This window comes from Phoenix dactylifera, chromosome 14, assembly GCF_051530095.1.
Source record: "Phoenix dactylifera cultivar Ajwa chromosome 14, Ajwa_hap1_PhDact_Kaust_v1.1, whole genome shotgun sequence".
In the NCBI taxonomy this organism is placed as follows: Eukaryota; Viridiplantae; Streptophyta; class Magnoliopsida; order Arecales; family Arecaceae; genus Phoenix; species Phoenix dactylifera.
In genome coordinates this window covers 22,190,734-22,211,880 of record NC_143203.1, presented here as the reverse complement: position 1 = coordinate 22,211,880, position 21,147 = coordinate 22,190,734, and the positions used below count along the sequence as shown (strand labels likewise).

The following is a 21,147-nucleotide window of genomic DNA, read 5'->3' as shown; positions in this document are numbered from 1 at the left end:
AATATACTTAATAAATAGGTGCGCAAAAGAAATATTTATAAGGCTACTACGATGGAAGACAAAAAAATAATTTTAAAATTTTATTTAATTTATAATTAAAATAAATATAATTTTTATTAATAGTGTTAGAAGAATCGTTATGTTTGTAATATTTATAAAAAAATGTATTTTATGAGGATATTTATGTTAATCTAAATTTTTAGAAGGATATTTATGTAAAAAAACTATCGCTTTAATCAAATGGTGATGTGGTGCAGTGGGAGGCAGTGGCTGCAATAGTTTAAGTCGTGTTGTGGACCCCTCAAGACATAAGTGGGGACAAAAATTTAATAAATTACAAGGGACCTAAGAACGAGGATCATATGCACTCCACAAAAGAAGGAAAAAGAAAGGGGGTGGAAGGACAAGCGGATCCCAAGCATGCATGAATGTGACGGCATGGCCAAGTCACCTTCAACCATGTCGGTTGTGGGTTTCTACAACTGATCTACGTACTCTAGTTATTGATATTCCGGTTTAACTAGTCACCTTTCTTAGTCACCAAACTTTAACTCTTTTCCTGTCATATTTTCTCAAGCAAGATGAAGGCCTGGATAAGTCTCAAAGAACAATCTCACCATTGATACCAGTGAACTGGCAAGAAAGAATTTATAGATTTCCTATCATGTATAATTAAAATAACTAGTGTGAGGATCCGTACGGACACATGTTTAGTCTCACATCGGTTATTTGCTGGATAGATTTTGAGTACTTATATAGGATCAAGAAACCCAAATAATACTTTCCAGTTAGTTATTTTGGATGAGGCTCTGAATTATTACAAATGGTATATAGCAAACCCAGCCCATAGCCTATGTGGACTAAGAGACATTGCAGCACGGATTCATTAGGGCTAACTATGAGCTGATCGTAGTGTTTGTGATGAGATTTGAATAGATTTGGATCCCTAGTCTGACGAGGCAGGACTTGAATGGAATCAAGTAACCCAAATAATACATTTCGACTAGCCATTTTGGATGAGATTCTAAATTGTTACAACTGGTAAGTATAATAAGTCTTACTCCTTTAGTTGCTCTGAATTATAATGCGTATTCATGCCATATATTTTTTGAGACTTGTGTGAATTTTCAAGGTAAAGAGCATTGAACTAGTTATAAAAAATAATAAAAAAAGAAGCATAGCTCCAATAAAGGAAACCCAAGAACCATATTCTACTTCAATCCGAGTTTTGCTTAAACTGTATATATTGGCGGGCATATTCCATATACCTCTGGAGACTTGTGTGATTTTCCAACTAAAGAGCATAAGATCAGTTAAAAATTAAATAGCATAGCTCCAACAAAAGGAATCCAAGAATCATATGATTCTTGAATCTGAGTTTTACTTAAGCTGAATATATACAAAGAAATTCTGATGGGTATGCATAACAAATACTTTTTGAGACTTGTGTGATTTTTCAAGGTAAAAAGCATCAGACTAGTCAAAAATAAAAAAAATAGCATAGCTCCAGTAAAAGAAATCCAAGAATCATATCCTTCTCCAATCCAAGCTTTGCCACAAGCCGAATATATTCAAAGAAATTTTGACCATCCATTGAAATGGTTTGTGGATTCCAAACACCTATGATGTCCGAACCTAATAAGATTGTAATTACAAACGTTGAATAAAGTTTGGTCATTTGGCCAGCCAAATCTTTTGAGTTGTTAATTGATCCGAAGAATGTTGTTGCCATTCCAGTTGGCCAATTCTGAATCAAAGTCCATCGTTAGTGCGTTGGATTATTATTATTTTTTTGTCCCAATTATTATTTTATCCAATTGTGGAATTGATCATGAAAGATCTTGTCTGGAGAATGCCGACAAGGAATAGCCAATTATAAAAGAGGGTGGCAGGGAATGAAAGCGCTCCTCTTGTAGCAAGCTGTAGAAATTCTACAGAGCCAGGAGCAGGCCATTTTTTTCCGTCACACTTTCTTTAAAATGCTTTAGCTTTCTTTCTCGTGATGTTCGGAATAGAACCTTTTTTTTGGTTTTAGTCATTATCTTGGTAGATAATATTGTTGATAGATGTAGATCTCACAAGACGAAGACATTTATAGGTTCATTAATTTCTAGGTTAAAGAAGACTTGTTTGGATAGAGAGTTCTTGCTCTTGATAAATGATAAATGATAACCAAACTTTGTTCAAAATAAGAATTTAATTAAATATGCAACAATATGTGTGATGATTCGTGGGGGCGTGTGTTTAGTCCCACATTAGTTGTTTGCTGGGTAGATTTGGGTACTTATCAGGATCAAGAAATCCAAATAATATTTTTCAGCTAGCCATTTTGGATGAGGTCCTGGGTTGTTACAACTTACAAATGATATTAGAGCCGACCCAACCCATAACCTATGTGAACTAGGAGATACTGCCTGTGGATCCATTGGGGCTGCCCACGAGCCGATCGCGATGTTGTGATTATATTTAAAAGAATTTGAACCCTTAGCCTAACGAGGACGTCAGGGCTTAAACGGGGGGAGTATGTGAAGACTCAAGCGGACGTGTATTTAGTTTTACATCGATTATTCGCTATGTAGATCTTGGGTATTTATACAAGATCAAGAAATCCAAATAATACTTTCAGGCTAGTCATTTTGGATGAGGTCCTGGGTTGTTACACCAATAATAGAGATGGAATTTGCATGTTTGTGAATCCCTCACATAGGCCGTAGTTGATGACAACAAGAGTTTCTTGGAAGAAGATTGCATGGGAGGAGGAGGAGGAGATCAACCTAACATGGTCACAATTTGGTTGGCACGTACAAAATTGGCTATCTAAAAAGATCAAACTAGTACAAGCGTCTTCAAATTTCAAAAGGTTGCCAAAAACATGCTAATAATGACAAACAACATGATAAGGCACATCTTGATAGCTCCAGTGCTTCTAAGGTGGTCGATAATGCACAAGATTATGTCACCAATTGCTCTATATTTGATTCACTATCACAAACTAAGTAGTAATCCATGCTGAGAGAGATTAATGGTATTAAAAAAACTTCATGGAAAAGTCAAAATAAGGAAGATAATAAAAGAAAAAGAAATCTGGAAACATTAAAGCAAACCAGAGGGAATGCTAGAGAACACTTTAGTACTGTACGCAACGTTGCCTCCCATTCACGCACACTCTTCTTCACTTCCCCCTCTCTCATTTCTTCATGCATGGCGCCCTAGCCTCTCTTTCCTTCGCTCTGTGATCTAGCATGCAACTCCCTTCTCCACTCTCTCTTCCTCCTCCATGCTTGCAGCCAACTCTCTTCTCTCTCTTGTGACAGGTTTCAGTTTTCTTCATCTCGCTCTAATTTTCTCACATCCCAACACCCAGTGAGGAGGCGTCGAGAGGATCGAAATCCCTCGTCTTCAGGTTGAGAGATGATATATATAGTTTTGCAGCATCACGAGGAGCTCGTCGCTATAAAGGATGAGGTTCTCGTGTTAGGAATGGAGTGTAGATGTGGCAAGTCCTGAGGTAAAGTGGCAAAAGTAGGGAAGGGTTGGAGGAAAGGGATGGGCTTGGACTTTAGAGAGAGAGGTCTTGTCTTCAAGATGGAGACAAGGGCACTAAGATGGTCTCGTAAGGTAGTAAAAAGGCAATGCTTGGTACTGTCGAGCTTGCTAGAAGACAACTAAGCTTATTGGGGAGTCCTCTGCCTCACAATCTTGAGGCTAGAGATGGATAAGGGTGGGTGTGAAGGGTAGACAAGGGAGACTATGAATGTGATTATGGTTTTGAGGTGGGAGGAAGAAGAGAATCCAATAAGGTGGCTGTGTTTGGCATCATGCATGGACCAACATGGTAGTATGACCTTTCTTAAATTATTGGAGAAAAGTGAAAACTAGGAAGAAATCCATCAAAACTTAATATGGAGTTTGAACCATGTAGGATGAGGTTACGATGCATTAGGTATTTGTGCAATCACTAGTTGTTATTTTTCTAAGCAATTAGGGTTTAAACATGCAGTAACATATGGAACTTAAAAAAACAAAAACTTGATATAGATGCATGGATTTATATTTCTATACCATCTAAATCATCAGAATATTTAGCTCTCGTGTATCATGTACGTGCTAGTGGCTATAAATAAAAAATATAAAAACATGCATATGAAAAATGACTTTATAGAAGATTTTTAATTAAAAATTTAATATATATCTTTAATAGAAAAACATATATAGGCCAACAAACTCTTGCATCTATTTTTTTTTTTTACTTTCAAGAAAAAACTGACCCTATATTTACACGCCTTCTATTTGGATGGATTTTCAGACCAATCATTTGCTTTGCATATTTCATTTATTATATATACTTTTTTTAAAAAAATAGATGAGGAGGATTCTATATCAATAATTAGAGTCGTTAGATGTGATCTGCTACATCTAAACTGCTTGTATACTAAAAATCATACAATCAAAAGACCTCTAATCTATGCATCAAGTGGTCAAAATATTTTATATTATTTAAACTGTCTAATTTTTAACTACTTAATGTATAAGTTATAAATCTTTAAATTATATAATTTTTAATATATAAGTAGTTTAAAATATTTGATTATATCAAACGACTCAAACCATCCATACATGATCTTCATCGACCAAATCAAAAGGAATGTAATTATATAAGAGTTGCAGAGGATATAAATAGGACTTTATTAAACTTTATTATTTAGTACACAATAAATATTAATGATATCAGCATCCATATGCTCAACTTTTATTAAAATTTATTGTTTAATATGCAACAAATATTTAACTATTAAAATATTTTATTTATTATATTTTATTTATTATTATATTGTTAAAGAAATAGTCCGAAAGAGAAGGAAAAATCGTATATCATGCATGGCATGGGTAGTATTAATGGCGAATGTTTAGCTCTATTATGACAATTTTTAATTGACTATAATTAAAATTTGTTATTTAAATATATGATAAAAATTAGATTATTAAAATTTTCTATTCGTTATAAGTGGTATTGTTATATTGCAAGAACAGTGAAAAAAATCGTCCCAAGAAGATCTCTCAACGCTTGGGGAGGGAGGTGGGAGAGGGATAGAGGAAGAGGCGAGTTGGGGGAAATGGGCGGCGGCGGCGGCGTCGATCACCACCTCGGCGGCGCGCATGGCGCGGAGGACTTCCGGACAAAGGTGTGGAGCATGACGGGCGGACCCTACTGCCGCCCCAAGCACTGGAAGCGCAACACCGCCATCGCGATGTTCGGCATCTTCCTCGTCTGCATCCCCATCGCCATGAAGTCCGCCGAGCTCGAGGTTCTTACCCCTCCCTCCTCTTACCGTCTTTATTGCTTAATCTAGGGCATCATCCGTGAATAAATCCAATCTACTGGCATTGTTCACGATATTTTCCCTTGCTAAAAAAGAGCCTTTTTTCCCTTCATTCAAGGATATTTAATTATTTATGACGATCGCCCATTACATAAGAAATGGAATTGATGTGCTGACTATCTTGCTCGGAGGACATTGCTCGTTCTATTCAAACTAGAATGGTGCAATGAGGTTCTTTTCTTACCAAAATAGAGGAATTTTTAGTTTGTTGTCTTGTTAAATCTTGGTTCTGAGAAATCGAGAGGGTTGGCTAGGGCACCTGTTCAAGCTTATAAATTGGGGCTGGTCAAATCGCCGGTTTGATTGTGGAGATATTGAAACACCGGAAAGTCTAATTATGCATGATTCTTCAATATTCAAGTGCTGATTTGACTATTACGTGCTGAAAGTAGGACTTATAAAGAGTTATAATGTCTGTAAAACGACAGGCAAAAAGGAATGGAACTATAAGTCCTACATAATGAATATAAATTATATAAATAACATTAAGATGCCAAATTAGGAATGGATCGTTATACTTTCTCGTGTTCTGACAGAACATTTGATATAGAATATATGACAAAGTTTGTTGATGGAGGTTTATACATGCGGTTTTTAAGAAAAATAATATTTTTTTATAATTTGTATATTTAATTTTACTTTTTCCAGTTTGACAAATATGGAGTAATTGAAATATTACTAATTCTGCTTGTCATTAGTCATATAGAGGTTTAAGGATTGAAATGGTTAACAGACACAATGAGAAGTTTATTTAAGTTTAAGAAAAAAAATCACGGTCTCATTTTTTAACTTTTTCCCTTGATTTTATTGTAACTTAACAGGGAAACTGAAACAAAAATTGATAGAACCAGTCGCAAACAAATGGGCTCTTGTTTAGGGAGGAGCTCTAAGTCTAGTTGTGACAATATTATTGAAAGGATCTACGAATTATACTAACATCTGTCACGTATGCCAGCAGTTGACTAGGGGTGGTGTAAGTAATTGAGTAAAAATTATAAGAAAGCAGTTTTTAATAAATTTTGGCAACTTGCAGAAAAAATATCTAATTTCTAAGATTGCACTGCACACCTGTCTGAATTTCTTATTTAAATTTATAGATTTTATCTAATCCTTGAGATATTTCAAAATTACCTTTCTTTTTTTTAATTTGAATCATGGTTTTGATTATGCTAGAAGAGTATAAGCAGGTATTATTTGATGTATCATTTAACAACTTAAATGTGTATCAGAAATTGCCCATTCCATTGATACCTTATTATTTTCAATATATCCCTGCACTTTGTAAATTCTTTAGTTGGATTGACCTATCCATTCCCTAGCTAGCTGTATAATTAATTTTTTTTCCAAATCCATAACAACAAAAAAAAAACTTATCTTCTGAACATGCTGAAACTAAAGCATCACTTATTTGAAATACATTATCATGAAAGTAATTAGAGGCCAAGTGATCTTATTCTCTATCTATGTTGCTTTTTTTTTATTGTATTTAAACTTGAAACTTAAACTAGTCTTCTTATATGGGAACGACCTAAATTTCTAGAGTATCCTATACTAGTTAACATGACCATTCTCTAAAAAGATCTTCACAATTTTAAATGGGTAGTGATTTATACAACTGTTTGGGTGTTTAGCAATATAGGCGAGCAAAGCAAGATTATTCTTCTGGCTCATTTAATTACATATATAAATATATGTTTGTGACATGCTTCGTGCTTCCGGTGTTGATTCAAGTTAATTGACTTCTACTTGTCAGAAATCTGATGGGTTCTAAGAAAATTGAAGTTCAACATGTTCCACTATCTATGTTGTTGTCTCTCCGCCTTCATTTGGTTTTTAATCTTCACATATATTAAGAAGCATATAATGTCTGTCTTGAGCTATAAATGGTTAAATATGTCATTAAGATTCATCCATAAGTTTTAGATTTGTTAACATTGAGAATTACGTTTTGACTATAAACGACTAAATCAACTACTACTAAAGTAAAAGCAACAGAAACATTCTAGAAGAGCCCTACACATCTAGGTAGCCAACTCCTTGCATCATACTGACTCCCATAAACACAAGGTTCATTATTTTCATTTCTTTTTATCTTCATTAACTGAAAATAAAACCACTCTAAGCACTCATCTCTACCATTGATCTCCCGTTGCAAGCAAATCTGTGCACAATAGTCGACTAGTACTTTCCTTTCTTAGTGGTGCTAAATCCCGACTTACTATATATTTCATCCCATATCTTATTTCCTTTATGAATTGCTTAATTTCTTATATCACTTTTGTGTTTAACCTTTGGCCTACAAATTTGCATGTTTTAGGTTTTCACTTTATTCTTTTGTCCACATCCCATATGTATAGCATGATAGTTACTGATTTATCATAATATAGTGTTTGATATTGTCCGACCTTCAATCAACTCAAAATAATGTTAAGCAAGCTTTGCCCTGGCCATATTTCTGGAATAGGCTTGCACCACAACCAACTGCTTTACCATTCTCTTTGGCATGTTACCTTGTGATGCACTCAATAGCACAAGGAGTATTCCATTACCTTTGATGTGAAATACTGAGTTTGAATGACCTATCATTAACAATTGGATTAGAACACTAATGGATCGTCTATCTTGTGGCCAGAATGTGAATAATCACTATTCCCATCACTTGTGTGTCTTCTCTTTTGATCAAATCAAGGGTTCAAACATAGGTACTGACATCTGTTAGACTGGTAAAATACTAGTTCGTCCCTTGCCAACTCATGATATGGCATTGCATAGCGGTAACATATTGGGACACAATTTTGAACCCTTAAGTTTTTCCTTATTTTTCATTTTTTTTGTTGTTCATTATGGATATTAATTGGACTTAATTTTTTTTAATGTTTGAGTGGTATTTGAAAGGGTGTGTGATATTGGAGTGCCGGTATCGGTACTGATAACTCATTGAATCAAAATGGTTTAAGAAACTAGCAGCATCTACAAATGAAAAGTGACATAATATACAATATTCTAATAGAAAATGCACACTTTAAAAACTCAAGCCCAAGTCAAGTGTTCATGGCCCTTGTATACATCCAAGCAAAGTCCATAGTTTTGGTACCAGGTATCGTATGGGTTAGGTACCGATACAGTATTGTACTGAATTGTACCATATCGACAATCATACACAAATGTGTATCGGTTCAGTATCGGCATAGCATTTTTTGTATTTTCATTTTTTGGTTTTTGAAGATTATTTTAAGATTTATGGATGTTTAAATTATGATGTTCACACTTCTCTTAGATTAAATCAACATCCAAGGGAAAAATTGACATTTAATTTTTACTTTAAAGATTATGGTTATGGAGAATATTTTTGTTGTCATTTTCCCTGATGCATCAAATGCAATCAAAAAGTCAAGGCCTGATGTTTTGTGCTTGTATGAATGAAAATACTGGCTACCTTGTATCTTAGTATTAATATTATTTGCCATTTTTCCAATTATAAGCACATTTAAATCATCTTACTAGGTCTTTGTTGAATGTTGATATGTGCATGTATATGTTAGCGCATTTCCTTTTGCCTCTCTGTGTTTTGTTGCCTATAGTTCATTGGCTGAATTGTACAACTTATTTCAATCTTCCCATGAATGTTTTAAAGTTCTTTCCTACGAGGGCACTACAAATTTTGGCATGATTTACCCTTTTTTTAGGCATAAAAATGAGAAAAAAGAGAAGAATGAAGAGAATGAAGGGGATTATACCTGATTTGGCTTGCATTTGGGCTCAAAATCGGCAGAAGAGCCCTCTTTCATGATTTTTTTCTCATAAAACCCACTTCCTATTTGAAGGAAAGAGAGGAGAAGGCCACTGGATGCCTTTTTCTCTATTATTAAGGTCGGTAAGGGGCCAAACCACTCCAAACTGAGTAGAACCCGGTGGTTGAGATATCTTAGCCGTGTTAGGCTTCACCTTCTTTAGGGCTTATAATGTTGAGATATCTTAGCCACCCATAGTAACAGACTTATTATCTCAAATGGAACAAAAATTTTACCAAAATAATTAAAATCAGTTAAAAGAACATTTTCATCTCAAATATCTGATAGAAATTACTGACCAAAGTTATAGGAGTGCATTGGATTAGTATTTTGAAGCATACTAGTATTGACACACTACAAGACGACTGCCCACTGAGAACTAAGGAAAGCAAAATAGTGGCAACGTTTTCGTTCTTGCAAACGAAGACCCCATTTTTTTGAGGGCTCAGCCAAATCTAAATGTATATTTAGTTGTTTCATAGATTCCATCTCTATTTTTTTCTTCTTTAAAATATTATTTTGAGATAAGAGGGTGCAAACTTTTTTATGTATTCTTTTGATCTTAATGTTGTTTGATCAAATTTCCAAGAATCAGAGTTACCTGGGCACACAATTATTGATTTTGAAGCTCCACCATTATAGTTAAAAAAAGTGAACAAAGACACACATAATAGTGGAAATGGTACACAAAACCCTTGCTAGAGAAGGAATCAGAGTCTTCTGGAAAAAAATAATACATTGCAGGAAATGCAGGGGAAGCATGCAAAACATCCTGGATAATGTTTATCAAGATCTTTTGAATAGCGATTAAGCATGATCTAGTTTTCTCCTCACGTCCTCATCAATCTTCACATGCATACAACCTTTAGCCTACTCTTTATCATACATTTGTTATGCATGTGTTCCTGCTGTTTTCCATTTGTTACCACATTATGAAGAATCAAAATCAATGAATTTAATCAAAATCTAAAAATAACCTGTGTAATGCTTGGGAGCGTGAAAATAGTTTCTCGACAACTACGGCCAAGTTTTGTTAAATTAAGTAATATTTGGCATGTCTAGGAATAGCTTTTTACTGAAGTTTGTTTAATATTAGACCTTTCTTTCCCCCCCCCGAAAGCTATTTTAAATGTAAAATTTGTACCTCCATACAGATTTTCTTAGTCGGGTCGATGAATGCGCTATTTCTGGTCTGAAAAATCTTTGCATGTCACTTTTTTTCTTTCTTTTGTTTTTGGGGAACGATGTTTGCATGCCCCATCATGTATGTGTCCTGCTACCTTATGTTCTACTAGCTGCTAGTCCTAGAACTCCCAGATTTGTTTAAGTCACTAAACTATTATGTTTTTGTATTGCTCGCAGCAACGGCCTCATCATCCAGTTCGTCCAATTCCTTCACAGCTTTGGTGCAAGAACTTTGGCAACAAAGAGTATTGATGTGTTAGTATGATGCAACTGCCATGTTTGAGCTGCTTTCCCTTTTTGTGTGATCTCGGTATAATGTGCAATTCAGCATCTACTGCTGGAATAAGGGTGCAACCATCCTACATGGATGTGTTTATTTATGCTTGTATTGAACATTTGGTGCCTGTGGTAGTTACTAGCTACAAATGAATATGAAAGTTGTGCTTCTTTTGCATGAAAATAAATTGAAGGGCAGTTCATGCTGCTTTTGTTTGCACCGAAAAAATTGATTATATTTCCCTTCTGCTTTTCTACATCAAGGCTTCAAAAATCAACTCTGTGGCATCTGAACAAAGTTGCTGCAGTAAATTCAAAATGTGATCGGTCATCAATCAAAAAGCAAAATGATCTCTCTTTTTTTCATGTCAATCATCAATATCATGAGTCCATGATAAAACTGCCACAAAGTATATTATTTTTATAAGAATGGAGAATCACTGAAAGTTGATAGTTAAGATAATGAATTATCTGTTTATTGGAGAAGATAAATTCTTTTTAAGATATCATGCACTAAACAAAATCAATCAGCAATGGAAGATTATCATCCTTAGGTGGTGGAATACATGAATATCTATTTGAAAATTTTCAATTTAGCTTATATTTATCTTCATGAATTTAAAGCATGTAAGCACATATTCTCTCATTTACATTTCCTATGATGCAAACATCAAAAATTTTGCTTTCAGAAGGCATTTCTTCCCAAGTTTTATATCTAAAACCTCATAAATGGAAAAGAAAATTCTGCCTAATCATAACAACATATATTACTACTGTACACATGCACTAAAAATTTGGATGTCTAAAGCAGATATTGTTATTGATGATAAAATTCAAACTAGAAAAAGGATTATCAATGAGTTTCTGTTATGCATGGAAAAGCAAGTATTTTTCTGTATAGCTATGTTTAATATTCTACATATGCGTCAACTCAATAGCTCTCAAATATAATAATAATATACACACACACACAAGACCAATTTAAGTATTATATTCATGCATATATATCTTTAAAAAACCCTTCATCTTGCTAAAACCCATGAAAATTCATAAAAAGAAACAAATATTTTGACAAAAGCAAGTGCATCTTGTCATGTATGATATCAACAAGGTTCGGACTAATTTTGCGAAAATTTTATCAAAATCAGTATACAATTGCTGTAAGTGGTTTTAGGGTCAATAGAAGCCTATTATTTATCCTCTCCACGGCTCTTAAAGTGAGCAGTGACGACGTGTTCCAATAGAAGCATTTTTATTTTGCCTCACGGTTGGCATAATACTCGCCAGGTAGACCGAGTCCAAACCAAGAAGCAAGAGTCCATCTCAAGGGCTAAATACTGGTTCACAGTACCGTTGCCCCCAAAAGGGAAAAGATAAAAACTTCCGCGGAAGAGGCCAAGGGGGCATTCCCCAAGGCCACAAATTTCCAGAAGCCGGAGAAGCCCCACGCTCGCTCGCCTCCGCCTTTCTATCCCTCCTCCAAATTTCCTCTACCACCCATAAAAATCCTCCAAAGGATCCACCTTTCGGGAATTCTTTATCTTGTGCTTGGCCTTCTGAGGCCAGGGATTCGCGGAAATTCCCCTCGACCTTCATCTCTAGCTCCCGGAATTGGGGTATCCGTCAAAGATGGTGGAGCTCTCCCTCATGGCCTCCGCCGCCTTGTGTCCGACAAATTTTTGTCAGGAGAAGGGCCTCTGTAGGGCTTCCAAGGTGAGAAATGGGAAAGATGATTTCTCGTCCCGGTTTCTTGATCTGCCTCTCAATCCAAAATTCCCCCCCTTTTTTTTAATTCTTATGATTCATGATAACTTGGGTTTCTTGACTGCTTATGTTTAGGCTTTTGGAAAATTGTATTTTTTTTGTTAATTCTTTAATTTGATATCGATCAATTTGGCATGTTTATAGAGTTTCGATTCAACTTAATCAGGGTCATATGGATCTCATTATTTAATGATATTTTTCAATGTGCGAGAAGCTTCTATAGGTACGTACGATGGTCAGGTGAAGTTTAGTTCTGAGTAAACTTTGTACGGGTCTGTAATTGTCGTGCCCTATTGGATAATATATTTCGATCTTATGCTATGTAGAGACAATTGAAATGGCTGCAACACTATAGCATCCGGCCAAGCTACAGAGCAACAAAAGATTTGCTTCAGATGAAAGGTCTCAGTTCCTATATGTATAAGTTGAGGTCAGGTTCATGCAGGTTCTGAATAGGATCAGGATCTGAACCTAGTATAGATCTTAAGATCCTCAAACTGAATACAATCAGTGATCAGATTTTGTTCTCCTAATGATTGCGACAGTAAAAATTGTGAAAATGATCAATAACTTCTCATACTAGCTGTCCTCAATTTTTTTTTCTTTTCTGTTATGTGCCATTTTCCTTGCTGTGCTCCTTCCTGATTTGCAAAGTTATTCAGTTAAATATAGTTGAAAATATACCTGTGAAATCTCAACTAAAAATAAAATCTTGATTTTAAAGTTTCTCCTTTTCTTCCTAACCGCATATGTTAACAGTTAACTGTAATGGTAAACAATCCACAAAACCTCAACAGATTGGTAAAACTAAAGAAACTGTCTTTCAAATCCTAAATTCTCATGCTTGGATCTTGTATGACTACAAATCTTCCTCGAAGTTTGCTTGTTATTGGATCATGTATGAGCAGTGATCACTTTAGGCTTCATCACTAACTAATCTATTTAATGGATATACTAAAGTCCACATTTTATAACTTGTTAAACCCTGCGTAGGCAACTTCTCTCTGTCAAACATTTCATATGGTATGACTTTTCAGAGCCAGCACAGGTACAAATAAAGAATGCTGATACTTCTTTTATATTTTATCAAACTTGAAGACTCAATTAGTTTGTTTTCTCACTGGCTGATTTAGCATAGAAATCGCAAAAATGTCACCGACACTTAAGTTCCCAAATTCAAGCTTCTGTGAAGGTTTACTTGTGTGCTGTAACTAGCTTGAATTTGACCATTTCAAAACCAAAAAGACATTTACTAAAGTTACCTATAAATCAATTTTGCTATAAACATTCATAAGCATGCCGTAATATTTGCTACTAAGCTACCTTATTATCGGCCAAAGTGGAGTATTGCCTTCAGTGTTGAACTTAATTCCTTTATGTTCACATGGATTTATCTGCATCTTCAGTTCCACTATATGGTGATTATTGTATTGGAATGCAACAGTTTTGTAATAAAATGAAAGGTTGGTTTAGCCTTTAATATGATTAGTTGTTCAAATATCATCTCCTTTTTTCTTATGATGTTGAATTTATATCTGAAAATGTAGGAGTTTCAAGCTTTATTGCCACTTCAAGGCAAAAGACCAGAAATATGGAAACCTGGTTCATTACAGCTCAGTGCACAAAATTTTGAAAATATGGGGCAATCCATGCATCTTTTGCCAGAGTGCAGTAAGTCAGTTTTGCCAGATCAGATGGTTAAACATCCTGTGCTAACCAATGTGCAAGGTTTGCAGCTTACCATAGTTATGCAATGCCACTTAATCTGATAGAAATCTTTGTTTTGATAAGGTTCAAATATGAAATGTATTTTTTTTTTTTTGTTCTTATGGGAGACAACTCTTGTTTGCTTTTAAGGATGCCTTTTTTATATAGAGAGTTATCAAATATCAAATTTATTAGTCATATAGGTAATTATATTGAATTTTTAAATTATTAGAATCTATCAATTACTGATGTATGGGACTTATTGGTTCTGGTATATCATGATATTATAAAAATCTCTCCTTTAGCACATTAGATGAAGTAGCTTGGAGCAGATTTGAGTCTAGGAACAAAGAATAGCAGTTCTAGGATACTAAGAAGGAAAAAAGTACTTAATGTACATGTGTAGAGGAACTTTTGTAATTGATATGTCAGACCAGAAATTATTTATTTTAATAAGCCGTTGCTATCTAAATTCAAACTGAGAAATATAAAATGGAGCATAAATAGTAACTAAGCTAAGTATAGTTTTAGCTGGAGAAAGAGGATTAGATTGCCTATCAGCTTCCAGGATTAGGGAACTGAGAAGTCAATTTGGTGTTATGTAGGACTCTTGCTTGGATTGGAGGTTTAAAGCACCTGGGCTAATGCTATCTTGTGCCAATAGGCCCGTGTAGGCTCTTAGTGGTTTATTCACTAACCTGACTGCATAAATTGCTCAATGCCTTTAGTGAGTTCGTAGAATGTACAATTCCTTGTAAAATTTTCTTTATGCAATTGCAAAACTGTTTATTTCTTGGGGCCTGATACTTATTTGGTCATCTAAGAAGGATATACGTCTAGCACTAAGTGTGAAGTTAACTGCATTGTTTTCATGTGTGACACATTCACCCTGTACTCAATTCCAGCCGTTTCCTTGTGTCCTAGTTCTCAAAAGTAAAAGTAAAAGAAAATAAAGAAGAGACATGCACATGTGGATGCCCTTTTGTTATCCAACATATGCATGCATGCATTCTCACATGGACACATCTAGAAGATAATAATAACAATATATGTTCTCTCTTAGAGAGTAAATAACATATGACTTAGTTACACAACACATCTGCTAGTGCAGCTATGATCATATAGATCATATACATCACTACTACAGAGACTCCTAGAAATTGACTCAAAAAACACAACTTGGAAGAATATTCCTAGAAGATGATTGATCACCTTGTTTCCTTCCCTCTTATTGCTTGATACTGTCCAGATCTAGGTAATTAATGCATGATATAGAGATTACAAATTCCTGCAAATTCTACTGATTGATGCACTTGAGTCCATTTCCAATTGGAACTCTGGTACATTTATCATCAACTTGATAAGCATTCTCGATACCAGCTAAGAGTCCTTTCAGCTCCATAATCTTTAATTTGTTTTTTTTTTTAATGACTTATGTAAATCAAAAGGGTTCCTTATGAAACTGACAGGGTTCCTCCATAACCAGCAGTTGGAGGGTGACATGACCATTTGAATTAGCTTAAACAACCTTTTCTTAGTGTTCTAGTCAAATGGCAAGCTTCATGCAGCAGTCCTAGATGCTGAGAAGTTTTCTCAGCACTCCGGAATTGCAACATCTTTAGGTTTCTCTTCTGATCTGGAAGAACACCCCTGCAAAGCAGACTTGGCATCAGCAATGATACATTGAACTAGCTATATTTTACATAATCACCAGTGGAGGTTCTTAAGTTCTATCCTGTGCAAATATTCTAAACAGTAATTGCAGCAATGTCTAGGAAGATATATCAGCTAGGTTTTATTTTTGATACCTACAGACATCAAGAATTTTGTGAGGAAATTATGTCTTCTCCTAGGTCTTGTGTTTACGAGTCCTCCAAATTATGTGGAGCAGGAACAATTGAAACATTCAACTTATGTCCTCAATAATCCGCTCAACTTATGCCCGGCAGCATAGTTCTGTTGCTAGTGCTCTGAACTAGCAAAAATGTAGCATTGGTTTGTTCCTAGGGAACCACAGACTTGATGTTCGAGGATTTTATGAAAAAGGAGTCTCCCTCAGCATGCTTAAGACAAACCGGTCTCTCAGTGGAGTTCCCTAAAGGTATCTCAACCTTGTAAACATCTTCTCTTAGTACACAATAAATAAATTTAAGTCTGCCAAGTAGATTGCTTCAAACATTTGGCGACACAAAGAAGAAAGAAGGTTATTAGCAAAATGAGAGCCATAATTTTTTATTTTAGATTGGTGTAGCAAGAGAGCAAGAGAGAGGGAGAGCATTTTTTAATAGAGGCTCTGGACAATGGCTTGGATTCCTTAAGAGAACATCTAGGAGCCAGTGAGGAAACTAAAAAAGTGGTGCATAAAATGGTGAAGACTGAAGATAAAACACAAGCAGCCTTTTATACTTCACCAGTAGCTCAAAGTAAGTTCATGAATTGATTTGTATGAAAGCCGATTTTAGTGTTGATGCCAAGTTCGTAAATTATATAATTATGTTCCGAGAAGTAGTAGGAGATGAAAGAGGAGTCGGACAAAAATTTGAAAAGCTTTATCTTTGGTGTTTGGGTATTTGAATGCTGGTCAATAATATCCAGACAAAATTCACTGGTTAAACAAGATTAATTCAATTCTCTCTCTGGGGTGGTCTGTTTGTGAATGTGAGTATGTGGAGTTGGATTCATTAGGACAGCAAACAACATGGTTGCATTCTGCCTAATTCTGACAGAGGTTTGAAAGATTAAATGATGGCTGGTCACTTGACTCTAATTATGGCCCGACGACTGGATTGTGTAAGTTTCAGCATATAAAAGGGATGAATTTATGTCCACTTCGGAGTTCCCAAAGGATGGAGTGACTTACAAAGTGGAAATGAAGTTTTGATAAGCAATTTTGTGTGCTATGATAAAGCTTTGAGGAAAAAATATTTGCATAGCATGATACCTTATTAGAACATTAAAGAATAAATATGGTAACAATTATCAAAGGACTCATACCTTATAAGAGGATGCTACTCTAAGGGGTGCAGGAATAGTTATCATTTGCAGACAGTCTATAATATATAGTTCATATAATAAACTCACAAATAACAAAACAATATATTGGGAAAAAGAATAGCATATTTTTTTCTGTAAGAGATTTACAAAAATGTAAACCTTACTTATATACAGCTATTTTTATGAGCATCTGATGTGTTTTAAAGATTGTTTATATATGAGAAAAAACTTTCAGAGTTTCTCAATAAAGTGAAAGAATAATAGTAATTGATGAGATGTTCAACTTCCAAGAGGTTGAGAAGCCTTCAGTATTTGGTGGGATTTTCTTTTTTCTTTGGAAAGAAGTACACTTCTTTATGATCTGTTGTTCAAACATTTATGTAAATTTAGCGTATTTTTGTTTCATGTTGTTTGTATGATGATTTTGTTGCACTTGCTTTTGACAACAGATTCTCGCCCTGACTCAGTGCTTTTCAGTTTTGGGATCGCGGAACAGTGCATAAAACATGAGAAGATCCTGAAGTTTCTTAGGTCTGGATCCAAGATAGCTGAAGGAGGAAATCTGAATATTTCTTTACTGTCCGACCTTATGGGACTTCACACTGTTGAATTGTGGCCTCAGCCATATGTTCCCAAGCATGATAAATTCTGCCTCTATGAGATTGGGATGGATGATTCCCAGCATTTGCTACTCCATCAAAGGCAGTTTTGTGCTTCTGAGCCTCTTTTGGATTTTGTTCAGAACTTGTCCCATACTTCATTTATTACAGTAAATTCAGATGGCCAGGTTTTGTTCACGGGCAGTGGATCTGAGATGAAGAATCTACTCTCAATCGCTGCAGAGTTTAATATATCAAAAAGATCCACTAATCATGACAGGAAATCAGTGCTAGTTCCATACTTTACTAGGTATAGAGATCATTATCGCCTATTCTTAAATTCAAAAATCCTTTTTCAAGTCAACATTTACATCCTTCACTTAAATATTTTACATGTCCGTCTTTGAAGACTATGATAAATTTCAATTTCAATTTTTTGCTTTGGTTTTATAGTTTTGGGGCTCTTGGAATAATAAACTTCCATTTACATTAAATCTCTTTATAGAATTTTTAGCAGTTGTGTATTCTTCTCCTTCCCACAGGTCGGGAACCCTTGATTATTAGATTTAGATTGCATTTTATTGGGAGAAATATTTTGTTTTCTTGATACTTAAAAGATTATATTAATTTCATTATATTCTTTGGAGTTATCTCCTGATAAAATGATCCACTCCTTGTTACAAGAAAAGTGCATGTAAGCTTTCCATGCTTAAGTTCTTTATGCTGGTTATAGAGTTGTCAAGGTGGCTAGGTAGTCCATACTCCATATTGGCGATCGTAAGGCTGGCAACCTTTCCTTTTTCTTGTTTTGTACTAAAGTACTATTGTGAGTTTTAGTTACCAAACTGTAAACACAATTCTGCTTATTGAATATGCTGATTAAAATATTTCCTTCTTCTCGTGGCTCACTGCAATAACCTGTTAACTGTGTAGGTAAGTTGATCATGTCTCCTGTGTTCGTCATAACTGGACTTGAATTTAGTTCATTTCCTAGAGCAATTGTGTTATAGAATATAAGTTGGATTTGCTATACTTTTCCCCCTTTTCGAGACCAACTGTACATCTAGAACTTCTATAATCATTTTCTAAATCCGGATCAGGCTAATAAAACATGATAGTTTTTAACATGAACTGTCATGGGTATTCTTTATGTTTCATTTTCATACTGGCTCGCCTATGACTCAAGGACTTCTGTGGTCTAAATTTTGCCTCACATTGCCATGAGTATTATTTATGAAGATGTGCATCTGCTGTGTGAACAGGAAGGGCCGTGGACATGCACGACCAAACAACCAAGTGTCTTCTTTGAAGTTGCAAACAGGAACGGTGGCTCCTTTAAAGAGGTATACTCAGATAACTTGATGGCACAGTAAATTGCACATTAATTTTTTAATTATATGTTGTTGTATTTGTTGGGACATATTCAATATGCTGATTTATTTGAAGTAGCATGCAGTGTAAGTATGATTGGCTATAATATTACTAACAGTTGGTTTAGTGGATACAATATTGTGACCTTTGTAAAGGAAGGGAGGTAGTTGTATGAGTTGTGTGTGGAAGCTGGTGCCGTTTGACAGATTTGCTGGATATGTGATAATATCATGAATATGGCAATCCTTGTCTACATGTGCAATGAACTAGTGGATAGTACTATTAGCAAAGTTAGAGTGAGGAAAGTTAGCTTACCGATCAATTCATTGATACGGCTTTTGTGTTATAAACATATAATTAAACATCACACTATTTCCTCACTGGTAGTAGATCTTTGTAAGTAAAGCCATATCTTCTATATGAAAGTTTCTCAAATCCCTTCTTGCTGCATGTTAGAGAGCAAGAGAGTGCTGGAGTGACCATAGAGTAAAAACTTCGCACAAATCCCTGATACTAAAAAAAGGTCATCTCTCCGATTGATTGCTTAAAATTCAAGTTTTACTGAGTGATAATACTACATTCACATGTATCCACATTTTAGTAGGTTTAGCATCCACGAAAGAGGAATTTCAAAGTTTTTATTTATATGAGGTGCCTTATACATTCATGCAAATGCTACCATTTGAGGCCTAAACATCTAGAATTTCATGACTTTATTGATCTGTTTTTGCCATTGGCTTTTAGTGGCTATTTCCTGAACACAAAATAGCCATTAAAATGCCACCAATTAAAAGGCCAGAAAAATGCTGGGCAACTAAAGCATTAGTACAAATACTTGTTGCAAGGAAAAACCATTGGCCCTGTTGGTTTCTTTCATGACACACATTTGCAGGAGGGTGTGTCTTGGAGCGCACCTTGACTACTAATTTTCAGATGTCGTACATGGGTCTTCTTGTGGCTTGCTGGCTGAATTTATATAGGGTTTCCCTAGCCTTAGAGCTGTTATGTAATGATGATACTCTTAATTGTTGTACACTCTTCTATTCCTTTTCCTTTACCTGACTTTTATTCTAATTCATGTACAGTCTTCTGTTCATTTTCCATTACCTGACTTTTTTTTTAAAAAAAATATTCAGCCCTGAAAATGTCAAGCTGAAACCATTGCCAAATAAGAAACAAAACAGAAAAGCAGGCAAAGAGCGGGATCTTTACCATAAGAACTATTTGCATGCCTGTGAAGGCCTCCTGTCTGTGATTCTAGACAAGAAGGGCAAGACAGCAAGCATCTCACTGAAGAAATCAGGCCCTGAGATTATCCAACTCCTTAACCATTTCTCTGCTGGGATTGCTGGAATGGGCCTTGCGGTTCTCCTATCTGTTGCATGCAAAATGGCTAATGGGAGGGTAACATTCAGCACTGGCAAGTTGCTGAATACCAGCTTTGGTTTTGGATTGTTCTGGCTCTCATGGGCAGTAAACAGATTGCGAGATACAGTCATTTATCTCAGTAAGAACTCAAGCAAGCTAAAGCTCAAGGAGGAAGAGATAGTGGGCAAGGTCGAGAGAAGCATGAGGGAGATTCTCTTCACAGCTGCAGCATTGATGGCAGTGGCAGTATTAAGATTTGCATAAAAGGAAACTTCCTATGGACTTTCTTCCCACTCCTTCCAATTCCTAGCTTGTGAGATAAATCTAAACTTTATTCTGGTTCAAATGGATATCAGGAGTGTAGTTGTGTAAGATAATTTTGTAGTCTAATATCTTGTAAAAAATAAAAACCTTTGTAAATGGAAGCAGAACTGCTTCCAGGGCTTACTGCTTCTTGTATTGGCTGTTAAAAATTATTATCCTCATCTTTTTGCACAATGGTCATTGAACTTTAATTGTGTCAAACTTCCCTTTCGGAGGTCGTTGCTCAAGTCTCTCATATCCTAGTTGGTTCTCGTGATTAAAAACGCATGCATGAACTGTTTTCAGATATCTTAAAATTTGTTGGGCTTTCTTGCCTCTTAAAACGAGGTATGCTCTACTCATACGACTATAACTTATGTTAATGTTGGTCTTTTTCCCCCTTTTCTT

At 35.2% G+C, this 21,147-nt stretch overlaps 2 protein-coding genes across 3 annotated transcripts; both read left to right on the top strand.

Moving 5' to 3' along the window:
* The first annotated feature begins 5,034 nt into the window (after positions 1-5,034).
* On the top strand, positions 5,035-10,892 carry LOC103709911 (uncharacterized). The gene is made up of 2 exons (XM_008795440.6): positions 5,035-5,306; positions 10,535-10,892. The coding sequence occupies exons 1-2, from the start codon at positions 5,115-5,117 to the stop codon at positions 10,607-10,609; spliced, it is 267 nt and encodes an 88-aa protein (XP_008793662.1). The 5' UTR covers positions 5,035-5,114; the 3' UTR covers positions 10,610-10,892.
* A 1,046-nt stretch (positions 10,893-11,938) lies between these two features.
* LOC103709909 (uncharacterized) lies at positions 11,939-20,934 on the top strand. Of its 2 annotated transcripts, XM_088710273.2 has the most exons (7): positions 11,995-12,346; positions 12,564-12,620; positions 12,724-12,827; positions 13,945-14,125; positions 17,548-18,007; positions 18,960-19,040; positions 20,205-20,934. In XM_088710273.2, the coding sequence occupies exons 4-7, from the start codon at positions 14,035-14,037 to the stop codon at positions 20,698-20,700; spliced, it is 1,128 nt and encodes a 375-aa protein (XP_088566399.2). In that variant the 5' UTR covers positions 11,995-12,346; positions 12,564-12,620; positions 12,724-12,827; positions 13,945-14,034; the 3' UTR covers positions 20,701-20,934. The 2 variants fall into 2 exon arrangements, with proteins under 2 accessions (XP_008793660.3, XP_088566399.2); XM_008795438.6 differs by lacking the exons at positions 12,564-12,620; positions 12,724-12,827 and having other exon boundaries at positions 11,939-12,346.
* Positions 20,935-21,147: the final 213 nt, after the last annotated feature.